Raw genomic sequence first — 26,373 nt, 5'->3', positions numbered from 1 at the left:
GGTGTGTAGAACAGCTCTGCCCTTCATTTCTTCAGACTTCTGCTATGGATGGAACCCATCAGGACAGTAGGTGCCCATCTTTCCTACCAGGCTGTAAGCAACTTGAAGACAAAGACTGCACCTCACACTGAGCCATCAACAGCCCCACCTCATCATGATTTAAGGCATGCCTGGGCCACCTAGTGTGACTGTGCCAGCTATATGATAAAAATGTTCATTTTCATTATCCTGTTTACTTCTCACCACAATCTGTTTTATTTAGACTCAAGTTTTCCCCACCTGTAGAGTTCTTACTTGGAAAGACTCTGAGCATTTAAGAAATTAAACCCAAGTGTGTAAAGTTCTTGGGCGCCTGGCACATAGCAAAGGCACAGTAAATATCAGTTACCACCATTTCCATTTTGGACAGAAAGAAACTAAGGGACAGCCAGCTTAAGTTGCTGAGATAAATGGCAAAGTCAGCATAATTTTCAAGAGACAAGGTGCTCTTAAGGGTCCAACACTGAGCTTGGCACTAATAGGCTGAGCTCAATGAATGTCAGATCCTGAGTACAGCTTGTAAGTAAAGCAGGTATATGAGGCTACTGTCCTGAAGGCTAAGTGTACAGACCTACACAAAGGTATAAGCACACTGATGGGCAAGAAGCAAAGTCTTTGTTGGCAGCTATTCTGGTCTCCGTTTTACAGATGAGAAAACAGAGGCACGGGGCAATGCGAAACCTGGTTATCACACAGCTAGTAAGTAGTTGAGCCAGGACTGGACCCAGCAGTCTGACCAGAGCCTACAAGGCTCTTACTCCAAAATGCCCAGGACAGGACCTAGCATACAACAGTCTAGGACACTCAATGCAGCCGAGATCGCAAAAGCAGCAAAAGTCAAAAAAAGCCCGAGGGGAAGGTAACTTGACAAAAGAAAAGTCTGAGAGCCCTGAGTCGCTAGATCAAATACCTTAACACCTTCCTTCTCAGGAATATTGGGGGGGGGGGAGAGGGGGAGAGGTTGTAACATCTTCTCGAATCTCAGAAACTCGACCAAAGAGACCTACACCTTCCAAACAAGGCTCCATTACAAAGCCGGGGAACTGAGGAGAGGGTGGGTGCACTAACCCAAGGGGAGGGGGCGGAGGAGGAAGGGGGGACGTACCTTTGCGCAGCTCGCGGTGCCACACGGACACGATGGGTCCCGCGTGCTTGCGGTGGTGGATGAGCCACAGGGACAGGGTCTGCACGCTCTGCTGCGAGTTGCTCAGCTCCGAGAGCTTCTTCTCCAGCGCCGACTCGGAGAAGGAGGACATAGTGGCGGAGCGGTGGGTGCAGCCCGGCAGGGAGCGGCCTGGGGGCCACCCGGTGCGACGGGAAGAACGACCGCACCAGGCCCAGGCCTCACCTGACGGACGGCGGGACGCTCTGCTGACTGACTGACAGACAGCGGGGGGCGGGGGGTGAGCGGAGGGGGCAGGGATGGATCTCCGCGGTAACAGCCGCCCGCGCCGCCGCCACAAGATGGCCACCCGACCTCTCACCCCGCCGCGAGAGCGGGGTCAAAGGACAAGAGCCAGAGTTTCTAGGTTCCCCCCTGTGAGGCCTCAAAACTGTAGGAAAAACGTTCCTATGGAGGCAGCGGCCTCTCGGAATCACGCGCAAGCGTATTCCACCCAGACAAACCTCGGGAATCGGACCAGTCCTCCAAAGCCCTGGAAGGCGCTTTGAGCGCCCGTATCCGCGCGCCTGCGCAGTGAGCCTCCTCGCGACCCTTTCTCCCGCTCCCGCGGAACTTTTCTCGCGCGAGGTACGGCGCGCCGCTTAGTGCGTCACTTCCGGCGGGGCCCAGGAGGCGGGAGAGTGAGGGGAATAAACGGGAAAACGAGGTAAGGGAAGCGTGGCGGGAGCCAGAGGGAGTCCAGCTGCTGGAAGCGCTCAGAGGGAAACCCCGAGGGGTCCCCGAGACTAAGAGGTCCTAATCTGGGCATGGGAGGGGGGCTTCCTCCCTCAACTGGTTGGCCCGAGCCCGCAGTCAGCCTCCATATGTGACCTGCTCTCTGGTCGCCCCTCCTGAAAGCTGAGTTTTGGTTCTTTCAAGACACCCACGTGTCCTTTTCGCGCCTCCACCCAGAATGACCCCCTTTACCTCACCTGGTGACCTCCTAATCAGCCGCGGGACCACCGTTAGTGGGCAGATCTGATTTTTAGTCTGTGACAATGCCGTCTTCATGAAACACGTCTTTAGGCCCTTGGCTCCTAATTTTGTTTTCCATTCAGGGATTAACACCCTACTTTCCCTTCCAAAAGCGCCTGTTATTTGAGCCTCTTAAGCCCTTATACTTAAAAAAAAAAATAAAGTTTTAGCCAGGCACCGGTGGCTCGCGCTTGTAATCCTAGCAACTCAGGAGGCTGAGATCTGAGATCAGGGTTCAAAGCCAGTCAGGGTGGAAATGTCTGCGAGACTCATCTCCAATAAACCACTAGAAAACCGGAAGTGGCACTGTGGCTTAAGTGGTAGAGTGCTAGCCTTGAGCTGAAGAGCTGAGGAACAGCGCCCAGGCTCAGAGTTCAAGCCCCACGGCCGACAAAAAAAATAACGAAGTTTTAAATTCAGGTTATCAAGTAAGCAGAGGTAATTTCCAGTTGGTACAGGACTAGTGGTAGGGAGTTGGGTGTTTGTAGACCTAACAGGATTTTAGAATTTCTTGATCAGTGTTGAAATTACAAGTTGCAGCCATCCATTTGAGACTACGTTCTGCTAATTGATGACAGTTTGTTCTTACTGCACAGTATTGGAGTTGTTTGCTTACATGTCTCTGCTCTTCCTGCAGAGTAAATGCTCATAATCACAGATAAAGTGAGGAGTTGCTCTGTGCTACAGTTTTCACATAGTGACTCATTTGAGCCTCACAACAAAGCTGTGAAATGCGTACTACATATGTGATTACATAATACTATCAAGAACATACAGCCAACATATAATGGAAGAGGCTACATTTAGCCACCTTTTTCACTCTAGAGCCTGACACTGAGCTGATTGAGAGAATTAATGGAAGACAGGTGAATCACCTCAGAACAATCCATATCTAGTCAAAATTTTAAGCTGGGCCTTCTCAGTCCATTTTTAGACCATCTTTCAATATTAATTAACACTGCGAGATATTTGAGCAATTCATACCAAATCATTGCATACTTTTAAAAAATCTTTACATAGCCTTGAAAGAAGCCATAAGCTACCCTTCCAGGTGATGGGAAACACATCTTCAGACCATTGATGAGGACCAGAAAGAAGGATAGTGAGACTAGAATGTATGAACCAAAAGGATAGCTAAATGTGCTTTAAAAAAAAAAAAGTAGTAAGAGACTGCATCACATGGACAACCATAGGTAACAATGATGACTAGAATGTTACTCTACATAAAATGTAAGTCCATTGGACAGTTGGGAGTGAAGACAGAAAGTCATGGCTGTTATATAGAAAATAGTCATAATAAAAGGTAGGCAGGAAGATTTAATTTGTCAGCTATTGTAATAACCAGGTGAAAAAAATAACAGACCAGAGTTGTATCAGTGGAGGTGGTATGAACAGGAAAGCTTCTGGGGATATAGAGGTAGAGGTAACAGATTTGCTGACAGATTGGAAACTGGGTGTGCAAGAGAGACAAGAGTTTAGTTAGCCCCAAGGGTGTTACCTAAACAACCATTATTCATTTACTAAATTGCAGAAAGAGCAGAAGTTTAGATTTGGATGTTTCCAATTGAAAATGTGGATTTAAGAAGAGTCACAACTCGGTATCCTGGGGGACTGGTTCTAGGACACTACCACCTGCTCCATACATATACACCACAAATGCCAAACTTCTGCTGATGAACAAGGATCATAAAATGTCATCATATTTGTATGTGTCCTGCTCAGATCCTCTTACATACTTTAAATCATCTGTAGGTTGATAACCCAATAAGTATATTTATATAAATACTAGGTATTTATGTAGTATTTTATTGCTTAAGAATAATAGAAAAAAACCTGCATGAATATTCAGTATAGTTTCAGGTTGTTATTTTTTAGTTTTCAGAATATTTGTTATCTATGATTGGTTGAATCTGCATTAGGACCCATGGATACAGAGGGTCACTTGTATAGATAGATAGTCTTAATAGGCAATTGGTTTTATCAGTGTGGAGGTAAGGAGAGACCTGGCCTGCAGATTCAAAATATGGGAGTCATAAAGGCAGAGGGAGTAGGTTTAGAAAGACACTGAGTTCCAGGACACACCACCATCTAAAAGATGAAGATGCTATAATTATATTACTTGGCTTCTTAAACCTTTTACTAATCATTACAGTTGATTTTCAAATATTGAGCTGGACTTGAATCCCCAGAATAACTTTGCTTTGTCATAGTATATAATTCCTTTTTCTGTGCTGCTGTATTATATTTCCTAATATTTTGTTTAGGACTTTTTTGTCCCAGAGTGGGACTTGAATTCAGTAACTGACTCTTTTACTTATTGACTGGCACTCTACCATCTAAGCTATACCTCCAGGATTTTTGTTGGTCTGTAGTTGTTACTTTTGTGTTTGTTTTTCAATTTTTTGATTGTCATTGGTTTGGGTACCAGGGTAGTATTAGATGTATTAAATGGATTGGGAAGTATTCCCCTTCTTCACTCATGCCTAGCTCTCTACCACTTGAGCCATGTTTCCGACCCTGCTTTTTGCTTGTTAGTTGGAAATAGAATCTCTTAGACATTTCTGTCTATGCTGGCTTCAAAACTTGATTCCAGATCTTAACCTCCTTAAGTAGTATTTCTTTCTTTTTGGGGGGAGGGTCGGAGGGGGGGCAGTCATGGGTCTTGAACTTGGGACCTGTGCACTGACCCTGAGCTCTTCTTGCTCAAAGCTAGCATTCTACTACTTTGAGCCACAATGCCACTTCTGGTTTTCTGTCTGGTTGGTTCATTAGAAATAAGAGTCTAGGGGCTGGGAAGGTGGCTCAGTAGTAGAGTGCTTGCCTTGCATGCATGAGGCCCTGGGTTCAATTCCTCAGCACCACATAAATAAAAAAGGCCGGAAGTGGCACTGTGGCTAGAATGCTAGCTAGTGGTAGAATGCTAGCCTTGAGCTGAAGAGTTGAGGGACGTGTCTAGACCTAGAGTTAAGGCCCCACAACTGACGAGAGAGAGAGAGAGAGAGAGAGAGAGAGAGAGAGAGAGAGAGAAATAAGAGTCTCAGGACTTCCTTTCTCTAGTCTGGCTTTGAACTGCGATCCTCAGATCTCAGCCTCCTGAATAGCTAGGACTACATGTATGAGCCACCAGCATCTGGCTTTCTCTTCTTTTTGTAAAAGAGATTGTGCAGAATTGGTGTTAATTCTTTAAATCTTTGGAAAAATTTGCCAAGAAAACCATCTGAACTGGAGAATTTTTTTTTTCTGAAGATTTTTTTTTTTTTTTTGCTAGTCCTGGGGCTTGAACTTAGGGCCTGGGCTCTGTCCCTGAGTCTCTCTGTGCTCAAGGCTAGCACTCTGCCACTTGAGCCACAGCACCACTTCTGGCTTTTTCTGAGTAGTTTACTGGATATAAGAGTCTCATGGACTTTCCTGCCCCAGCTGGCTTCGAACCGTGATCCTCAGATCTCAACCTCCTGAATAGCTAGGATGACAGGTGTGAGCCACTTCACCTGGCTCCTATATAGCTTTTTGTTTTCTTGAGACCAGGTCTCACTATGAAATCCAGGCTGGCTGTAAACTCTTGATCTTCCTCAGCCTCCTGCACACTAGGACAATAGGTAAGAGCCATCACACACAGACAACTTCTCACTTAGTTGAAATGGGGTTGTAGTACCCTGCCATTGGTATTTCAGTACCTTAAGCTTTGCCACATTTTTTTCCTATGCTGGTCCTGGGGCTTGAACTCAGTACCCCACACTCTTACTCAGCTTTTTCACTTACATGGCTGGTGTTCTACCACTTGAGTCACATCTTCAGTCCAGCATTTTGTTGGTTAGTTGGAATTGGAGTCTTACAAACTGTCTGCCTAGGGCTGGCTTCAAACTTTTTTTTGGGGGGGGGGTCCGGTCATGGGGCCTGAACTCTGGGCCTGGACGCTGTCCCTCAGCTCTTCAGCTCAAGGTAGCACTCTACCACTTGAGCCACAGTGCCACTTCCGGCTTTTTTCTTATGTGGTGCTGAGGAATCGAACCAGGGCCTTGAGCATGCAAGGCAAGTGCTCTACCCCTTGCCACCTTCCCAGCCCCTGGCTTCAAACTTTGATCCCCAGAGTAGTTAGGATTACAAGTGTGAGCTGTGGTGCCCAGCTAAGATTTTTTTGTCTGTGCCTATTCAAGCAACTATATTCATATTTACTCTCTCATCCACTCATTTTTTTCTAAAACAAAAAGGGTGGTCTTCTGAAGGATTTTTAAATGAAAAACTCGCTTTCCTTAGAGTTACAAGGCTACTTAAGTAATCTTTCCTATAGTATTAAGTTGCAGTCTTTTGTGTTTTAGCCATTTGGTCTGTGCTAAGGTTTGGATACGGTCTGAGTGTTTTCCATATCTTCCTGTATTGCAATTTAACCCTAATTGTGAAGATTGAGAGGGTAGATTATGAGCTTTGGGGAACTGATTAAGATTAGATAAGGTAATTAAGATGGTGTCCCCATGTTTGAAGTAGCCTTATAAAATGATAGAACCTAGACAGATACACAAATAAGGAGGTTGACATATGGGAGTGGACTGTGAGTCCTGTGTGACAGTACCTTGTAAGGGATAGATGGAAACAGGGCTCACCAGTAGAGCTGAGCTGGTGGGGGATGGAATTCCTACTTGATCTACTTAACTGTGGGTTAGAGGTGCTCATACAACAATTTGTGAGAGGGGAAGTCTAGGCTTCTTGGTCAGTCTATGCTGATATGGATGGGACCTTTCTTGAGTGTTTGGCTAGAGCAGAACAGTTGTCCAATGGTGAGGTCTAGCTCACATGCAGTGATGATATCTTTCAATAAGTGCTGTGTCTTTGCTCCCTTCTGGCCTGTGCTTGTGACAGAGCTTTAAAGCAAACATCCCACACAGCCTCAGGTTTGTGGTCCTCCCATCCCAACACGTCCTTCTCCCTCCATGAGAGGTTTTTTTTGGTGGTGGTGGTGGTGGTTGTGGGCCTTGAACTCTGGGCCTGGGCACTGTCCCTCAGCTCTTCAGCTCAAGGCTAGCACTCGACCACTTGAGTCACAGCACCACTTCTGGTTTTCTGGTCTTTTATTGGAGATAAGATCTCATGGAGGGCTGGGAAGGTGGCTCAGTGGTAGAGTGCTTGCTTGCCTTGCATGCATGAAGTCCTGGGTTCAATTCCTCAGCACCACATAAGCAGAAAAAGCCAGAAGTGGAGCTGTGGCTCAAGTGGTAGAGTGCTAGCCTTGAGCTGAAGAGCTGAGGGACAGCGCCCAGGCCCAGAGTTCAGGCCCCATGACTGGCAAAAAAAAAAAAAAAAAAATCTCATGGACTTTCCTGCCTGGGCTAAAGTCTGATCCTCAGACCTCAGCCTCCTGAGAAGCTAGGATTACAGGCGTGAGCCACTGGCATTCAGCTTAAAGAATTTTTGTTTTGTTCTTTTTTTCTTTTTTTGTCAGTTGTAGGGTCTGAATCAGGGTCTGGACACTGACCCTAAGCTTTTTGGCTAAGGCTAGTGCTCTTCTACTTTAAGCCCAGCTCCACTTCCCATGAGAGCTTTTTTGTTGATGTTCAATTTCTAAATTCCTTCTGCTCTTTCCCCCACCCTACCCCCTCTTTTTTTTTCTTTTTTTGTCAGTTGTGGGGCTTGAACTTAGGGCTTGGTCACTGTCCCTGAGCTCTTTTTCTCATAGCTAGTGCTCTACCACTTTGAGTGCCACTTCTAGTTTTCTGTGGTTAATTGGAGATAAGATTCTCATGGACTTTCCTGCCCTGGCTGGCTTTGAACCATAATCCTTAGATCTCAGCCCCCTGAACAACTAGGATTACAGGCATGAGCCACCAGCACCTGTCTTTTCCCTCCTTTTTAAAAAATTTCATGTTTGTGTGATACAGTAAGTACCTTGTGATCAACCATCGTATCCTTCAAGTGTGTGTAAACTGCAATACTATATCCATATGTCTTCACCACCTGATGCCAGAGTGTCACATAGTCCATCCATGTGATATGGCAGGAGGAGGCAGGGTATAACTTGTCTGGTGGAGTGAGTTTGTTCATACTGCCCAATGGTAGGTCTCTTCTGTCACCTCTGCCATGGCTGCTTCTCAAGACCACATAGAGATAGGTATGCTGAACTTGGAAAGTTTAGATGGCTGGCCATTAGCAGATAAGAGCTGTTTATTCATCCTTATGTTTATTCAGTTACTAGCTGAACTCCTAATCATTTATTTGTTCTACATGCCTCATCCCCACACCACTTTCTGAGCCAGAACACCACACCCCTCCCTCCACATTAGTTATATAAACATCAAACTTGGCAGCAGTACCACTTTAAATAATCAGGGTTGCACTTTTCAGGAGTAGAATCTATGACTCCGAAGGCTCTAAATCTCAAAACAATTCCTTCTATAATTGACATATTGTCACACAAGTGTGATTTCATGGCCATCCCATAAAGCTGTATGATTGCCTTTTATAGTCATATCAAAGTAGCAATGTGTTATACTGTCTCCCGTACAGAAATCTGGTTTATATATTTCTAAGCCTTAACCCATTTTTTAGAAAATCACTGATTGTAATACATCTCCATCTGGACAGACAACCTTCCATTGAAAGAATGTACCACACTCTATTCACATTACTGTAGCATGGAGTAGCTTCCATTTTAGGGCAATTGTGGATGCCGTTTTCTAGAACACATCACATTTTTTGAGCAGCATGCATTTCTGTTGGGTGAGATGGCTAGATCATAGAACATGTGTGTGATCACCTTTATGGTAATAGACACTGCCAAAATGTTTACCAAAAGTAATTGTACTGACATGCCCACCAGCATTGCAGTGGAGTTATTGTGGCCTTAGATCTCTGCCAATACTAATATTTTCCTTTCCTATTTTTTCTTTTCTAATTTAACCCTTTTATTGGGTGTGTAGTGGTATTTCTCTGTGGATTTTAATCGATTTTTCTGACTAATAATGTTGAATGTCCTTTCCTATGTTTGTTGGCATGTAAACGTCCTTCATGATGTATTTATTCAAGTCCCCCATCTGCCTGTTGTTGTCTTCATGATATATTTTTAAGCTGTTTTAAACACTTAGAATGTGAATGTTTTATCAAATATATAGCAAATAGCTCCTCTCAATTTGTGGGTCACTTTTTTACTCTCTTAGCAGGGTATTTTAATAAATACTTATTTCCTTCTTCCTTTTTCACTCCCTGTCCTTCCTTTAATAGGGTTTTGTACTGTAGTTCAGACTAGCCTTGAATTCATGATCTTCCTGCCTTAGCACCCCAAATTCTGGGATTAAAAGTATGTACTACCATACCTAGCTAACAGTTCACCGTGTGTGTGTGTGTGTGTGTGTGTGTGTGTGTGTGTGTGTGTGTGTGTGTGTGTGTGTGTGTGTGTGTGTGTGTGTGTGTGTGTGTACTGGGGTACTGAACTCAGGGCTTTGCATATGTATGCACACTCACACATACACACAGAGCAATTCCCCACTTATTCATACTTTTGCTTTCTGTGGTTTCAGTCAACCATGGTCCAAAAATATTGTCATGACTCTTTCAAGAGAGAGCCATCATTGAGATGGTTCATGCCTGTAATCTCAGCTACTCAGGAGGAGGTCAGGAAAATCATAGTTCAAGACCAGCCAGGGTCAAAAGTTAGCAAGACCAAATCTCAATCAACAAATCAGGTGTGGCATGTGTCCATGGTCCCCATCACACGTGTAGATATAGGTAGGAAATTATAGTCTGAGCCAAAAATATGAGACCTATTGAAAACATAACTAAAGCAAAATGAATTGAGGACTTGGCTCAAGTTGTATAACACCTGCCTAGCAAGAACAAGTCACTGCAAAAGTCCTGCTGGGATTTTGATTGGGATTATGATTCTTGCCCAGGGGTGATTTTTGGTTTTTGACAATGACTGGCAACATTTTTGAGTTGTATACCTAGGGGAGTGCTATGGCCACTAATGGATAGATGGATGACTCAGATCTAAAATCCATGTGTGGTAGGACAGCCCTCTATCAGCAGATGATTATCCAGCCCAAAATGTCAGTAGCACTACCATTAAGAAACTAAATACTAGGTGCTGGTGGCTCATGCCTGTAATCTTAGCTACTAAAGAGGCTGATATCTGAGGATCACGGTTCAAAGCAACCCAGGCAGGACTCTGTGAGACTCTTAGCTTCAATTAACCACCTGAAAACCAGAAGTGGTGCCATGGCTCAAAGAGATAGAGCACTTGCCTTGAGTGAAAAAGCTTAGGGATGGTGCCTAGGCAACTGAGTTCAAGACCCACAACTGACCAAAAGAAACAAACAAACTCTGGATTAATGCAGTCAGTTTTAGTCAGCCTGCCATCTTACTATTAGTTTTCTGTTAGGTTCATTCCTTTTGCTTTTTTGCTCTTTTGGATTAAAATACACCTATCCCTATAAATTTGTTCAGTAGATATTTCTTTATTTAGGATTTATCCTCAGATTTCAACATTCAAAAATGTTGAAATGTTATGGTCTAATATAAATTATTTTACATTCCTTGGTAGGATTAGGCACTTAGAACACTTAGCTTCTTCCTCTTCTGCCTTTTTTCCATCCTTACATTCTTGCATTTTAGCTTTCTATGTACTTAAACTCCAAAAAGCTATGTTGCTGTTTTTGTCATAAATTCTGAAGACATAGTTTGAGAACCATCACCCTGGAAGATCCCAGGACAGGTTGTCTTCATGAAACTATTTAGGTAGGAGCTGGGAAGTTGGCTTAGTGGTAGAGTGCTTGCCTCACATGCATGAGGCCCTGGGTTTGATTCCTCAGAACCACATAAGCAGAAAAAAGCCAGAAGTGGTGCTGTGGCTCAAGGAGGGCACTAGCCTTGAGCTGAAGAGCTGAGGAATAGCTCCCAGACCCAGAGTTCAGCACCCACAACTGACAAAAAGGAAGGAAGGAAGGAAGGAAGAGAGAGAGAGAGAGAAACTATTTAGGTGAAGAAGAGAGATGTAGCGCCCCAGGCTCTTTCCTCATATCTTTAGTGAGAGACCTCCTGATTTTGTATATTTTTAATATTGGATTTCCACTTAAACATTTTATTTGAAAATTTTTCCATGCTAAGGGGAAAAAGTATGCCATTATTTCTTTTTTGTTGTTTCATCTATTTGTTTTAGTCCTCTATTTTATATAGTATGAGCAGTCTTTCCCCAAGTATCATGGGTGGTACCTTCTCTAAATCCTTCTACTTAACAGGTGAAGGTCTTAGTGTATGTATAGGGCTTGGGGGCCACAGTCAGTAGTTGTTAGTCTACTGTCTTCTAGGCTCTACTACTGCAAATGAGGAGTTCAAAGCCTCTCTCTTTTTCTTTTGATAAGTCATTTCTCCCTGAAAGCATGCAATATTTTCCTCTTTATCTTTATTGTTCAAGAATTTTACCAGAATGTGGCTAGGTCTGAATCCTTTAGGCTCTTCAATATACAGATAAATCTTTTGGCAGCTAATGGAAGTGTTTCAAATATTTGTTTGCTTTATCTCCTCCATCTGTTCCCTTTTCCCTTCCAAATTCCCAGTTATTTACATGTTGTCTCTCCTGGATCTGTCCTCAAGTCTCACAGTTTCAATCTCTTTGTGTTCTCTCTCTTTTTTTTTTTTTTTTGAACAGACTCTGAATGCTATCTTTATTGCCCTAGTTTCATTTTTTTTTATTGTGAAATACTGTACAGAGGTGTTATAATTACATGGGTAAGGTAATGAGTACATTTCTTATCAAGCATTGTTGCCTCCTCCTTTGTTTTGTGTTCTTGTTTTAAGAGAATTCTGTGTAATCTTCCAGTTCATTCAATGGGTTTCAGAATTAGCCATCTCCTATCATTATTATTATTATTATTATTATTATTATTATTATTATTATTTCATCAATTTAATTTTTGGTATAGAAAATCATGTTTGTTTTTCTAAGAAATCCTTTTTTATTCTGTAGATGACCTCCCTTAAGTGGTCTTTTTATTCAAATTCTTACCTGCCTCGTTTAATAGTTCTGTTAATCTGAAATTTATCACTTCAAGGAGTGCTGAAATGCTTTTCTTCCCTCTGACTGCTGGGTCACATTTCCTACTCAATAATTCAATGACCATTTTCAGGCAGAGGAGAGCACAGCAGCCTCTGGATCAGCATTGTGAACCAGTGCCCATGGGGTATTACTAGTTCTTGACCAAGCTTAGTGGCACCCACATCTGGCATTTTCTTAGTCTGGGAAAAAAAGGATTTAAGCTTCTTCCTTCACTTCTTGGAGCCACAGACACTCAGAGATTCCTTGCCAAGAAGTCTCCCTGGTAGAGTCTGTGGAGCTCAGTGAGCCAGGCTCTCTCCAGGGTATCAGAGTTCTGATCAGGCCCTACAGCCATCAATGAACCCAAGGGGACAATCCAGCCCAGTTCTGGAGTGAGAAAGTCTTTGGCCACACCCAACAGGAACTACTTGCCACTAGATCCAGATATGCTCATTGAATTGTGGGTAAAGATGGGAGGCAGAGACTTTTATCATCTTTCCAGAAACCCCTAGCAAGTGGCGGGGGGAGCAGGGAGAGAGAGAAAGAGTGAACAAGATGATCCCTAAGCCTCCCTCCAATGGCAGCATTTTACAGTTATATATGTTTATTATCTCTAGCTTCAGCTCATTCCTCAGTACCCTTGGGCCACACTTTTATGTCTTCCCAGTATGCTCTGCTTCCCTGAAGGGAATATTTGAGACTTTTATATCTTTCCTCAAGCCTCATGTTTATCCCTCTTCTTGTTCACTGTCAGCCCATGACTTTGAATTTCTCCTCCTAGAGAAAAGAAAGACTCTCGGTATGAAGTTGCTTGGGAAGTTGCTTGGCTTCTTCATTTACCTCTTAACCTGCCTCCTGTGCCTGCCTGCCTGCCTGCCTGCCTGCCATCTTTCCAGCCTATGGAATCTCTTCATGTGTGACAGTGTGTGCTCTTAGCTTTCCAGTCTCTCCAGGTACTTCCCTCCCTTTTGTGTTGCTTTCAGACTCACCTGATGCTTCTTCCACATTACGGCTGCCAGGGAATCTTTTCAATGCATTAAGTCAGTCATATTGACACCTGCTGCCCACTTAAAGCTTCTCAGTCACAACATCAGGCAAAAGGAATCTAATGATAGAAGTCAGATTTGCAGAGGGAATAAAAATTGATTACACAAGGCATGAGAGCCTTCTTGAGTACTAGAGATAATCTCTGCCTTGTGTTGAGCAGTGCTTACCTGGCCTATCCATACATAAAATGAGCTATACATCAAAAAAGTACATTTTTCTTTATGTATACCTCAACTTTTAAAAGACAGCCTGCAGCAGCTCTCTGTCACTGCTACAAGTTCAACCCCAAACTCCTGAGAATAGCTCACAGATTCCTATTCACCCGCCCCACCCCCAGTCAGGGTTCAAGCATCTTCTTGTGAAACCCATCTGACTTTCCTAGGGATGTAACTCTTCCACACTCACTCAGAATCCTAAGCTTCATCTACCCTACTAGTTTAAACAACTGTAGCTCACATGTACGCTTAACTGTCCCTCTAGATGGGGGCTCAGAAAACGGCTGACACAGAGGCCCCTTAGACATCTGTTGAATGAAAGCATAAAAGTTAACTTTGTATTTACTTTGAGCTTGACTGTCTTTACTGAAAAACTTTCTTCCTCCAGCCTGCAGGATGTGTCCCCAGTGAGAGGAAGGCTCTTACACAATGGCAGTTTTTGACACTCCTGAGGAGGCCTTTGGCATCTTACGCCCAGTCTGTGTTCAGCTCACAAAGACCCAGACAGTGGAGAATGTGGAGCACCTGCAGACACAGTTGCAAGCTGTGAGTGACACTGCCCTCCAGGAACTTCAGCAGTACATCCTCTTCCCCTTGCGGTTTACCCTGAAGACCCCAGGTCCCAAAAGAGAGCGCTTGATCCAGAGTGTGGTAGAGTGCCTCACTTTCGTCCTCTCTTCAACATGTGTGAAAGAGCAGGAACTCCTCCTAGAACTCTTCTCAGAACTTTCTACCTGTCTGTATTCGCCCAAGTCCCAAAAACCCGCAGTTGTGTCCGAGGAGTTGAAATTGGCTGTGATCCGGAGCCTTAGCACCTTGATGCATTCAGCTTATGGGGACATCATTCTGACTTTCTATGAGCCCGCCATCCTGCCTCGTTTAGGATTCGCTGTATCCTTACTGCTAGGCTTGGCAGAACAGGAGAAATCAAAGCAAATTAAAATGGCTGCCTTACAGTGTTTACAGGTTCTACTCCTTCAGTGTGAGTGTCAGGACCATCCGAGGTCCTTGGATGAGCTTGAGCAACAGGAGCTGGGGGATTTGTTTGCTTCTTTCTTACCAGGAATCTCAACTGCCCTGTCAAGGGTGATCACAGGAGACTTTAAACAAGGTCACAGCATTGTCGTCTCTTCTCTGAAAATCTTTTCCAAGACTGTGGGCTTGGTCATGGCTGACGAACAGCTCAGAAGAATCTCAAAGGTCCAAGCAAAGCCTGCAGTTGAGCACAGAGTTGCAGAACTGATGGTTCACCGGGAAGAAGTTTGGGTAAAAAATACCAGCGACAAGTTGGGAATCCTTATTAAGAAGATAATTGAGAGTGTGTCAGTTCACCCACATTGGAAAGTGAGGCTGGAACTTGTAGACCTCGTGGAGAACCTTCTTTTGAAGTGCAGTCAGTCCCTAGTTGAATCTGCTGGTTCCCTCCTGAAGGCTTTAGTGGGCCTAGTAAATGATGAGAGTCCTGAAGTCCAGGCCCAGTGCAGTAAAGTCCTGAGACATTTTGCAGATCAGAAAGTTGTGGTGGGCAACAGAGCCTTTGCTGACATCTTGTCGGAGAGCCTGCACTCCCTGGCTACGTCTCTTCCCCGCTTAATGAACTCCCAAGATGATCAGGGCAAATTTTCTACTCTCTCCTTATTACTTGGGTATCTGAAACTCTTGGGCCCCAAAATAAACTTTGTTCTCAACTCTGCAGCCCATCTCCAGCGCTTTTCCAGAGCACTCATCCAAGTTCTAGAACTAGATGTGGCTGATGTCAAAATCGTGGAAGAGCGGTGCTGGAACTCCAGTGAGCTGAGTGCTACTCCGGAGGTCCCCGCTGCACGGCCATGGAACCAGGTCCAGAGAAGATATTTCCGCTTCTTCACTGATGAAAGAGTTTTCCTGCTCCTGCGACAGGTTTGTCAGCTTCTTGGCTATTATGGGAATCTCTATTTGCTCGTGGATCACTTTATGGAACTATATCATGAATCGATGGTTTACCGGAAGCAAGCTGCCATGATTCTTAATGAGCTGGTTATAGGTGCTGCTGGGTTGGAGATGGAAGATCTTCATGAAAAACATACTGGAACAAACCTAGAGGAACTGCGAGAGATTGTGACATCAATACTTGAAGAATACACAAGCCAAGAAAACTGGTATTTGGTTACCTGTATTGAAGCTGAGGAGGAAGAAGAGCTGACAGTGAGGCAGTCAGGCCTGCAGGCCATCGCATCTGCTGCCCACACCTGCCAAGTTACTTCTTTTCCAGCCTTCTCAAAGCCAAGTCCCACTATTTGTTCAATGAACAGCAACATCTGGCAAATATGCATCCAGTTAGAAGGGATTGGCCAGTTTGCTTACGCACTAGGAAAAGACTTCGATTTACTCTTGATGTCAGCCCTCTATCCAGTACTGGAAAAGGCTGGAGACCAAACCCTGCTCATTAGTCAGGTGGCCACCAGCACCATGGTGAACATTTGCCATGCCTGTGGTTACAACTCCCTGCAGCAGCTCATCAACCAAAATTCCGACTATCTCGTGAATGGTATCTCTTTAAATCTGCGTCATTTGGCACTACATCCTCATACCCCAAAGGTCTTAGAAGTTATGCTGCGGAACTCAGATGCTAGCCTACTTCCTTTGGTAGCAGATGTGGTTCAAGATGTCTTGGCCAGCCTGGACCAATTTTATGATAAGAGATCTGCTTCCTTTGTCAGCGTTCTGCATGCCCTGTTGGCAGCATTAGGTACATTGAAAGTCCTTTTTAATGCTGATTTGGGGACAGGACTGAGTATCCTAGTTTACCTTGTCTTGTTTTTTTCAGTGTTTTGGAAGACATTTGAAGGGTTGCCCCTCCAGTCCACGGGGTCTAGACAGGTTCCATTGTTTTATTTGTATTTCATTGATTATTTTTCATGGAATCTTAGTCATTTATTGAGCTCCTGCTTTATGCCAAGAATAAAAACCCTGTAGACTAAAGCATTTTATTTTACAAATAAGTAAAAGTAAGGCTTAGTGAGATCCTGCTTAGCTAGAGGTACATAATAAGTGTAAAGTCAGGCTTTATGACAATTTTGTTCTTCCAGTGTACTGAGTAGCTTCTGAAGGTACTTAGAGTTAGCAGTGTCTATGCTAATGGAGGACAGGAAGAGCATGAATTATTAAGCCCATAGATGACTAGAACATTACTAGGAAAAGAAAATCCAATCAAGCTTCCTTCTTTTCGTGGTGGTGGGGCTAATGTTGGAGATTGAAGTCAGGGCCCTCACATGCTGAACAGACAGACATTCTGAGCTACATTCCAGAACTATGTCTGCTCTGTCCAAAAAAATGGTCTTTAGCCAGGCACATGTGGCTAGCACTCCTGGAGAACTGAATTTTTAATTCTATTTAATTTTGCTAAGGTAAAGGCTTTTTTTTTTTTTTTTTTTTTTTTTTTGTCGGTTGTGGGGCTTGACCTCTAGGCCTGGGCGCTGTCCCTCAGCTCTTCAGCTCAAGGTGAGTGCTCTACCACTTGAGCCACAGTGCCACTTCCTTAATTTTGATAATTACATGAAAAACACAACCCCATATGCCATACTGGACAGGACAGATCTGACTTCTAGTTGTACAAGTTGGTGTGAGTACATGTATGTACATATGTGTCCTGGGACTTGAACTCCCTTGAGCTCAAGCTTGGCTTTTTCACTCACAGCTGGTAGAAATATTACCACTTGAGCCATACGTCTAATTCCAGCTATTTGATGGTTTGAAGATAAGGCTCTTCAGAGACATTCCTGCCAGGGCTAGCTCTGAACCTGGATCCTCAGATCTCAGTTTCCTGAGGCATGTGCCACTGGCACCTTACTTTTCTTCTTCCTTTTGACCCTTTTTGATGCCTACAGGAGATGCTAGGCACCATAAGAATGGCAACATTTTTGGAGTATAAGAAAAAGTGACAGATGAAAAGGTCATTGACCTCATTTTGTCAGGTTAAAAACCTAAGACCAGATAACAAGCTTTGTCGGGAAAGGTATCTGGGGTAGAGGCTGTGTTCTGCCTTGTAGCGGATGCATTTCCAATGGTTATTCATTAACATTCACATTCAGCACGAATGTTCTTGTATTCATTCAGTAAAGAATGCCTTCCATATGTCAGGCACTGTGCTAAGTAATGAGGATGCAGCAGTGAACAAGATAAATAAACTCACAGAGCTTTCCAGTTACTGTGAAAGATATGATAAACAAGTAAACAAATCATTAAACACGCTTACTGCAGATTCTGATAAGTGCCTTGAAGAAAATTAACACCCTGATGCAAGAGAATAATAGGGACAAGCTACTTTTAAGTTGAGTGGTCAGGTTAAACCTTTCTGAAGAAGCAGCCTGAAAGCTGAGACCTAAAAGAGGGAAAGGGCCCATCATTACAATTGACACATTGTTTTATGATTTGTAAGTACATTTAGGCAGAGGAAATGGCAAAGGCAGAGGCTCTGAGAAAAGGGCTTGAAATGTTTGGAGAATGGAAGCAAGGTCTTTGTGGACAGAGTAGTGAAGGATGAAATTGGAAAGTAGGACCTTAAAGGCCAAAGGAAGGAGGTTGGCCTTCACTTTGCAATCATTCACAAGCCTGTTGTGAGCCAGCTGTCTATTGCTGTGACAAAAATCACTGAAAAACGAAACAAAATCCTGCTGGGTACTGATGGCTCACACCTGTGATCCTGGCTACTTAGGAGACTGAGATCTAGGATCGTGGTTCAAAACTAGCCTAGGCAGGAAACTCCATGAGACTCTTATTTCCAATTAACTACTAGAAAACTGGAAGTGGGGCTGTGGCTCAAAGTGGTAGAGTGCTAGCCTTGAGTGAAAGAGCTCAGGGACAGTGCCCAGGCCCTGAGTTCAAGCCTCATGCCTGGCCAAAAAAAAAGCTAAATGAGGAAAGGTTTATTTTGGCTCACATTTCAAAGGTTTCCAGTCCTTGGCCAGCTGGCTCTGTTGCTGTTAGGCCTGTGGCAAAGTAGGAACATGATTGAAGAGCGTAGCAGAGGAAGGCTACTCAGGAAACAAGGAGAAAGAGGTCCCAATAGGATCACCAGCTGTGGTCTAAGCTTTTCACATATGGTCTTTGGAAGCCATTTCAGCTCCAAACCATAATCCATGTATAGTAACAGGGGATAAGACCCACCTGGGCCTGCCTTTGTGAAACACTCTGTAAGCCTGACTTCTTAGACACTTAACTTGGCCTCGCCTCCAAAGGCCAAATATATCCAGCCTTTCTTTACTGTTCTGAGGAAGTATGCTGTATTTCAGTTTGAGCTTTACACAAATATGTTACCAAAAGCCTGGGAAATGTATCCTCTGGGAAGATATCTTAATTTGAGATGAAAATTGAATGGTCCTTAGATTGCTGATGACTTTGATCATCCCCAAAGGAAGAAAGTCAGGAAATCCTGTTGAGTCCCTTTTGTCGGTTTAATTGAGCTGATAGAGGAAGGTCACCATTGCAGAAAGGAAGATGAGAAAGATTAAGATTGACTGTGGAGCATCCTAGGAAGGAAAGCCACATGGGAGATAACTTTTTTCCTAGATTTAAGATAGCCCCAAATACCCATGCATTTTGAATAGCAAATAGTGGAGTTGGAGCAGTCACTCACCGATCAAAGCTGCACTTTATGTTAGCATTCTGTTTGTCATCAAATTGTCTAGCTGATAGTCTCTTTCAAGATGAGTGGAAGTCTGCTGTCAGAACTTCTGAAAGGTCTTTCAAGAGCCCAGTACATGGTTGAGAAAATTGGGCTATCATACATGGTCACACATGCATCAACTGAAAAGCAATCAGTGCCTCTGTAAGGACAAAACCATTCAGGTAAATCACTGCTCAGCACCAGCTGCTGCTGATTAGCTGATTATCCACAACAAGGAAAAATAGGATAGCTCAGAAAATAAAGTATCCATGTCACATTCTCCAGAGCCTATAGATTGTACCCTGCCTCTATTTCATAGAGGACTGCTGTGTTCTTATGGCAGCACCATCCCATTGTCGGGCTAGTTTATTTAACCAGCCCTTTCTTGGTAGAGGTTTTTGGTTGTTTTTTTATTTTCTGCCATCACAGAAAAAATGCTGTACTGAATTCTTTAGAGATCATTTTGAACATGCCTCAATATATCAGTAGGATAAATTCCTGAAAGAAATGCTGATTTAAAGGATATGACATTTAAACTTTTGATTGAGAGTATCAAATTGCTTTCCTAAGAAGCTGTTCCAATTTAAACTCCATCACCAATATAAAAGAGTGCCAGTTTGCCACGCCCTCACCCACACTGTATATTACCAAGCTTTTGATCTTTACTAACCCAATAGGAGAAAAAGAACCCCTTATTATTTCATTTTAATTTGCATGGAGAGTGAGGTTGAACTTCTTTTCATATGTTTAAAAGCCACTTGTGAGCAAAGACATTTTAATATCTGGCACTAGCCTTGAATCTAGAAATAATCTTTGCAGTGTGTCAAGTCCTCAATGTAAATACTGGATCTGGGCTTTAACCAGTCCCTTAAAGTGCACTAAGGATATGACTTACACCTGGGAAAATGGCCTGCCTGATTCCAGCATATGGGAATCTCTAGGTACTGGGTGGAAGGCTGCCTTCTTAAGTACTTGCTCCCTGCTCCTCGCAGGAGGAGGTCTACCATCTCCCATTTGCTGTTATTCTGGCTTTGTGCAGATGCTCCTTGATGAAAGATTAGCAGGTGGGAAGAATGATCAGTCTTGTTCCTTGATATCTGCAAAAGGCAGGCACCAGGTCAAAGCCACAATATTTAGGCTGTAGGATTTGGTAGTGTTGGTCTTTTGTTCTTTGCATGTTAAGACCTTCTTTTGAACTGAAGCCTTTAAGGAGGCTCCAACACACAGAAACAGTTCTCAGAGCTTCCCTAGTTGAAGAAGGAAGAGATCCTGGAGTCTACCCCACCCCATCTTCCATCCCAAGCCCGGTGCTGCTTAGTGCCCTCCTTGTTGATGATCCCTGGGACATTTCTGCAGAGTCCTAAAGCCCCACAAGGCACAGTTGAAAAACCACTGGAGTGGATTAAGGTTTATTCTGGCAACACATCAGAGGTATTGGAGCATCACCAATGGAAAGCTTTAGAGAGAAAAATAGCCAGCCTTCTGAAGCATTTTGTGTCAGTAGACAGCCCAACTGTTCATTCTCAAGGTTCTACAGAGGCTGTCTTCTAGTAAGAAGCATATCCTTTACTCAGAATTTTGTACATGTTCTCCAACTTCATTGTTTTTGTTATTGTTTTTGTTTTGTGCCAGTTCTGGGGCCTGAACTCGTGGCCTGCACACTGTCTCTTAGCTTTTTCACTCAAGGCTAGTGCTCTACCCCTGAAGCCACAGCTCCACCCCCAGCTTTTTGGTGGTTAATTGGAGAAAAGAGTCTCATAGACTGTCTTAACCAGGCTGGCTGGCTTTGAATCTCCATCCTCAGATCTCAACCTTCTGAGTAGTTAGGATTACAGGCATGAGCTACTGGCACCCAGGTCTCATTGTTTATTAATTCAGCATACATTTTGAGTACCCACCCTATGCTAGACATATTGGGGAGTCTTATAGGAGAGAGTCAAATAGTAAGCAAAATAAATTTACAGTTATAAAATATAGTTACAAACTGATGATATGGAGGGAAAGAACATCATGTATGTAAGACATAAGAGGAATGACCTGAGTTAGACCCAGGACTTAAAGGAAGGTTTACTGAGCAAGTTCTATTTGTACTGAGACAAAAGTGGTTTGGAATTAGCCACATGTAAAGCAGAGGGACAGTTCTAAAAAATAGTATGTTAGGCCAGGAACTGGTAGTTCACACCTGTAATCCTAGCTTCTCAGGAGGTTGAGATCTGAGGGTCATGTTCAAAGCCAACCCAGGCAGGGAAGTCTGTGAGATTCTTATCTAGAGTTAACCACCAAAAAGCCAGAAGTGGAGCTGTGGCAGAAGTGTAGAATGTCAGCCTTGAGCAGGAAACCTGACCCTGACCCTGAGTTCATCCCCTAGCACCAGCACAAAAACAAAAAACAACACCAAACAGCATGCTAGAAACTCTAAGTAAGGAAAACACTTAGCACAGTGGAGGAACAGGAAGATGGTAAGGTATCAAGAGACTGGAGCTGTAGAAGATAAGCTGGGTCTAGATGGTACAGAGTGGGTCATACAGGCCATGGCAAAGAGCTCTATTCCATGTACAGGGTAATAATACCCTTCACAATGACCAGCATGATCAATGTAACCCTTTATCTACAGCCCAGTGGTTCCCAGACACAAGTTGTATCAGGCAACTCGAAGAACAAAGGTTAAAGGAGGGAAATCATATGCACCAAACTCCAGCAACTCTTGAGGCAAGCACTACAGCCGAAGACATTGAGCAGTTTGTACTGAAATACCTCAAAGAAAAGGACGTGGCTGAGGGAAACATCTCAGATTTTGACAGTGAAGAAGGTACCTATTATTTCTTTTGGCTAGCTGGTTTTTCCTTTTCTTTTTCTTTCTTTTTTTTTTTTAATCAGAGATGGAGACTCAAACTTGGTACCTGCTGCTCTAGCAGGTACCTTTTTGAAACACACACACACACACACACACACACACCTTTTTGAAACACACACACACACACACACACCCTACACCATACCATTTTGAAACACACACACGCACACGCACACACACCCCCTACACCATACCATATTCCAGAAGGTTTGGGATTAAGAAAAGTTGCTCAAGCTCACATAGCCATTTTCATTTTGGGTGTAATTTTTCTCCCATTACTTTTGTTACAGTTTATTTTTCCATGGTTGCAAGCATAGTTTGGTTTTTGTGCTAATAGAAAAGAACCCAGGACTTAGAATCTGCCGAGCTGTACTCTAAACACCCTGCATCATACCCTTTTTGTGTTTAGTTATAAGCAGTCTTCCATATTGCTGTATATTTTTCATAATTAATGTCACAATAAGCTGCTAGTAAATATCCATTCCCCTGTGAGAAGTTGCAGTTGCTTCTGGCTTTGCCATAATGAACAGTGTGCTACATTGGATGATGCCTACATCTTTCCCTCCTTGCTTCTGGGTCAAGGATATGACCATTATTTAATGCTTGCCAAAACTGCCTTCCAAAAATGGTTGTTTCCATCTATTGGCCAGTGCAGGATTAACACTGGCTTCACCACAGCCTTGCCAATATTGCCAATACCAATTCTACTTTTCCCTAAGTTAACAGGTTAAAAAATAGTTCTTATTCTTTTACTTTGTATTTCTTTCATTACTGGTGAAATTGAACATATTACTAATCCTTCTTTCCTCCTAACCTTTTCTTCTTGTACTCATTGCCTATTCATGTGCCTTGTCTATTGGTTTACTGGTGGGAGGAGATCCCAGCATTTTTCTGGCCTATTTGTATGATAAAAGCATAAGAGAGTTCAGGCTAGTAGCAGCACTGGCCTCTTGTTTTATTCACAAATTCAATCTGGAGCTTCAGGTCATGGAAGGATTAATAAATTATTAGAATCTCCTCTGCAAATATAAAATGCCAAGTCATAATGAGCTTGGTGGTCTCAGAACTATCCTAAATCGAACTGAGTCCCAAATTAGTTTGTTAGCTTGGAACTGAGCAGATTTTTTTTCTTTTTTTTCCATTCTGGTGAACTGAAGCCAGTACTTCTAAGGTAACAGGACAGAGCAGCTGTATGCACCTAGTGCACTACCAGGGAAGCATTGTGGGGCCCAAATAACAATTTGATGCTTTTTCTTCTCAGATTTGTATCCTAAGTCAACACAACCAAAACCTGGCAGCCCTGGAGAAAGGGAGGAATCTCATTCATTCATAATCAAGCTTGCCATTCTGTTTTAAAATTGAAGCACTGTCAGTGAATCTGTTCTTCCCTGACTAGAATCTTTTGGTTCTAGTGGATGTTTGCTGGGAGCAGACTGAATGTATCAAGCCTTATTCTAAAACCTGAAAATCCACATATCTCAAATTACATTCTGTAGTAGGTGAATTTCCAAAGTCCTCATCATCCTATCATTCATCATTCATTGAATGCATACCATGTTTTTGGCTTTACAAAGAATGTTTGGAGACTAGAATTATAGCTCTGTGATGGAATGTTTGCCTAACATATACAAGGCTGGGAGTTCAATCCCCAGCATCACCAAAAAAATAAAAAGAAAGTTTGACTTATTATGGGTTTGACATGTATTTTAAACACCATTCTCGAATGCATTTTCACGTAGCTTTTTATCATGTTAAAGAGACAAGTGCAGCCTCTTTTGTAAGATTCTGTTTTTCTAGCAGAGGAAACTGAAATGGGAAAGAGTTAGGGAAACAGTAGAAATGAGCACAACTTGTAATGGGGGTATAGGGACAGAGGGGAGGCCTGTGAGCAGACAGGAAATTTTTTTTAGGATAGGGATTTGGGCCTGGCTTTCAGACAATTCTCAAGTCTTATGGGTGGTGTTTTACATTGTGATCTTCTGCCTTTATAGCCCTGTCTCCACAGTTCCTCCTTCAGGGTAACAGGGGGCACTATCTCTGAATCCCATCACATTGACCATTGGCTACCTTTTGGAGGGGACACATTTAAACCATAGAAGGGGCTTTTTCCAGCTTTGAGTTGGTACAGTTCATGTTATTTTGAACATCTTGATCTGTTCAGCTTGACCGACTTTTCTGATGGTTTCCTTAAGATCTGTCCCTGGACATTTTCCTGTAAGTCCTGTGCCTGAATCTGAAGACAGGGATCAAGCTGGACTGGACCACCTCTCATAAAACCCTGACACTAATTACGCTCTTCTTCCAGAGGTGCCATCAGTCCCTCCCGAAGCAGACAAGAATGATACCCGTCCTGATGTGGAAGAACCGCTGCCAGTACAGATCCAAATAGCCAAGGACGTGATGGAGCGTTGTGTCCACTTGCTCTCAGATAAAAACCTGAAAATCCGCTTGAAGGTCAGTGTAGGGCCTCTTCTCCATACTCACAGGGCTATAGGACCAAGTTGTGCTCTGGTAGGCAGTGGATGGATGCTGTCTGAATGAGCCAGAGGTTTCCTTATCTCTTGGATCATGTGTGGTAGTCAAGAGGCAGCATCAAGAAATTTATCTTGGGCTGGGAAGTTGGCTCAGTGGTAGAGCGCTTGCCTTGCATGCCTGAGGCCCTGGGTTCGATTCCTCAGCACCACATAAGCAAAAAGAAAAAAGCCGGAAGTGGCGCTGTGGCTCAAGTGGTAGAGCACTAGCCTTGAGCTGAAGAGCTGAGGGACAGCACCCAGGCCCAGAGTTCAGGCCCCGCAACTGGACCCAAAAAAAAAAAAAGAAATTTATCTGTAGGATGACAGTTTTGCATCTTCCAGCATTGGTTGAGATGACAAAAGGGAACTGAGTCCCTTCCATTAAAAGTCAGAGTTGTGGGGATTCCCCGACTCTCCAGAGAAAAGAAAACCATGTGCTTTGAAGGGATATCATTTTCTGAGCTGACTATTTCAAAATTTTAAAGTGGTCATTCTTCCATGCCTGACCTTTAACCTCTGTTTCTGTTTCTGTTTCCATCCAAGGAAAAACCCCAATGCTTTCCATATCACATCCTTGTTTTCTGGCAGCTTCCCATCTGCTAGGACTTACATACACAGTAGTGACTCAGTAAGAGGACAGTGGGTGAGGTGTGGGGTGGGGCCAGGGCTCTTAGAATCAACTCCACAGAAGATCTTATGCCCAACGGGAAATAACGTTCCTATTCCATCCCCTATCAAGAGGGAGAGGACTGCCTTAATGACTCACAACTAATGATGGAACTCTTTGCCTTATTCAGGACATGGGGCAAAAGCAGGTTTTCAGGTTATCTCAGATCTCAAAATCTGTGTCTTATGTAATTTTTTGTGTTTGATCTTCCTGAGACATCTGCTCCATTCAGCAGGTACTTTTTGAATTTGTTTTCCATGCCAGGCTTCTTTGTAGGTGCCTGGTTGGTATATTTGGCAAATTCCTGAATATCCTTCAAGGCCTTTCCTTTTCTGGAGTCTGTGTCGCAGCTGTAACACACACCAGAGTTGTTACAAGCGTTGAGATCAGACCTACAGACCTGAGTTGAGATCTTGACTCTTCCCTTTATGAGCCATGTGACTTGAAGTAAGTTAATTCACAGTTTCAATCCTTTGTACCTTTGTGTGTACTATAGAGATAGGATACCCTCCTCAGAACATTGTTGGTTACGAAGTCAGAACAGCTTGCCTGGGGTATGCAATGCACACAGTGCTCATGAAGCACTTGAGAAAGTACTTTGGGGATTTGTTTTTGTTTTTGTTGGTTGTGGGGCTTGAACTCTGGGCCTGGGCGCTGTCCCTCAGCTCTTCAACTCAAGGCGAGCACTCTACCACTTGAGCCACAGGGCCTCTTCTGGTTTTCTGAGTGGTTTATTGGAAATAAGAATCTCATGGACTTTTGTGCCTGGGCTGGCTTTGAACCGTGATCCTCAGATCTCAGCTTCCTGAGTAGCTAGGATTACAGGCATGAGCCACTGGCTTCAGGGATTTGTAGGTCATGACACAAGTACGATCCCTGCTTTTAGGGGACTTCCTGTCTGTTGTAGGGAAAGCACCAAGATACAAACACACATCAAGTTGTAAAAATGTTGTCAAGACAACAAGCAGCTTCTCCCCTAGAGAACTGTAACCAACCCATGAAACAAACATCTCTATATCGAGCAAGCACGGTGAGTGAGACCTCCAGGCGCTCACATTCGGGTTCAGACCAGGGAAGCCAGTAGGCACTCTCTGAGGCAGCAGTATTTCTTTTTTTCTTTTTTGTTTTTGTAGTACTGGGGATTGAACCCAGGCCCTCAAAGTGGTACACAAGCATCCTACCACTTGAACTTTGCCACAGACTTTTTGTCTTCATATTTTGTTTTTGAGATAGAGTCTG

General features: G+C 43.5%; 2 protein-coding genes across 5 annotated transcripts in view; one reads left to right on the top strand and one right to left on the bottom strand.

Moving 5' to 3' along the window:
• Rprd1b (regulation of nuclear pre-mRNA domain containing 1B) overlaps positions 1-1,742 on the bottom strand; it is a 51,615-nt gene extending 49,873 nt beyond the window's left edge. For 2 of the 3 annotated variants that reach the window (XM_069988327.1, XM_069988328.1), the window contains exon 1: positions 1,145-1,742. In XM_069988327.1, coding sequence (XP_069844428.1) covers positions 1,145-1,295 — 151 coding nt within the window. In that variant the 5' untranslated portion in view covers positions 1,296-1,742. The remainder of the gene's footprint in view (positions 1-1,144) is intronic. The other variant, XM_069988326.1, reaches the window with a different exon arrangement.
• An 80-nt stretch (positions 1,743-1,822) lies between these two features.
• Positions 1,823-26,373, top strand: part of Tti1 (TELO2 interacting protein 1) — a 42,429-nt gene continuing 17,878 nt past the window's right edge. The window contains exons 1-5 of one of the 2 annotated variants that reach the window (XM_069988322.1): positions 1,824-1,868; positions 12,976-13,147; positions 13,845-16,184; positions 21,715-21,909; positions 24,260-24,408. In XM_069988322.1, coding sequence (XP_069844423.1) covers positions 13,886-16,184; positions 21,715-21,909; positions 24,260-24,408 — 2,643 coding nt within the window. In that variant the 5' untranslated portion in view covers positions 1,824-1,868; positions 12,976-13,147; positions 13,845-13,885. Of the gene's footprint in view, positions 1,869-12,975; positions 13,148-13,844; positions 16,185-21,714; positions 21,910-24,259; positions 24,409-26,373 lie in introns of both variants that reach the window. The other variant, XM_069988325.1, reaches the window with a different exon arrangement.

This window comes from Dipodomys merriami, unplaced genomic scaffold (assembly GCF_024711535.1).
Source record: "Dipodomys merriami isolate MVZ:Mamm:240054 unplaced genomic scaffold, mDipMer1.0.p SCAF_354, whole genome shotgun sequence".
Classification (NCBI taxonomy): Eukaryota; Metazoa; Chordata; class Mammalia; order Rodentia; family Heteromyidae; genus Dipodomys; species Dipodomys merriami.
This window is presented reverse-complemented; position numbering and strand designations above follow the sequence as displayed.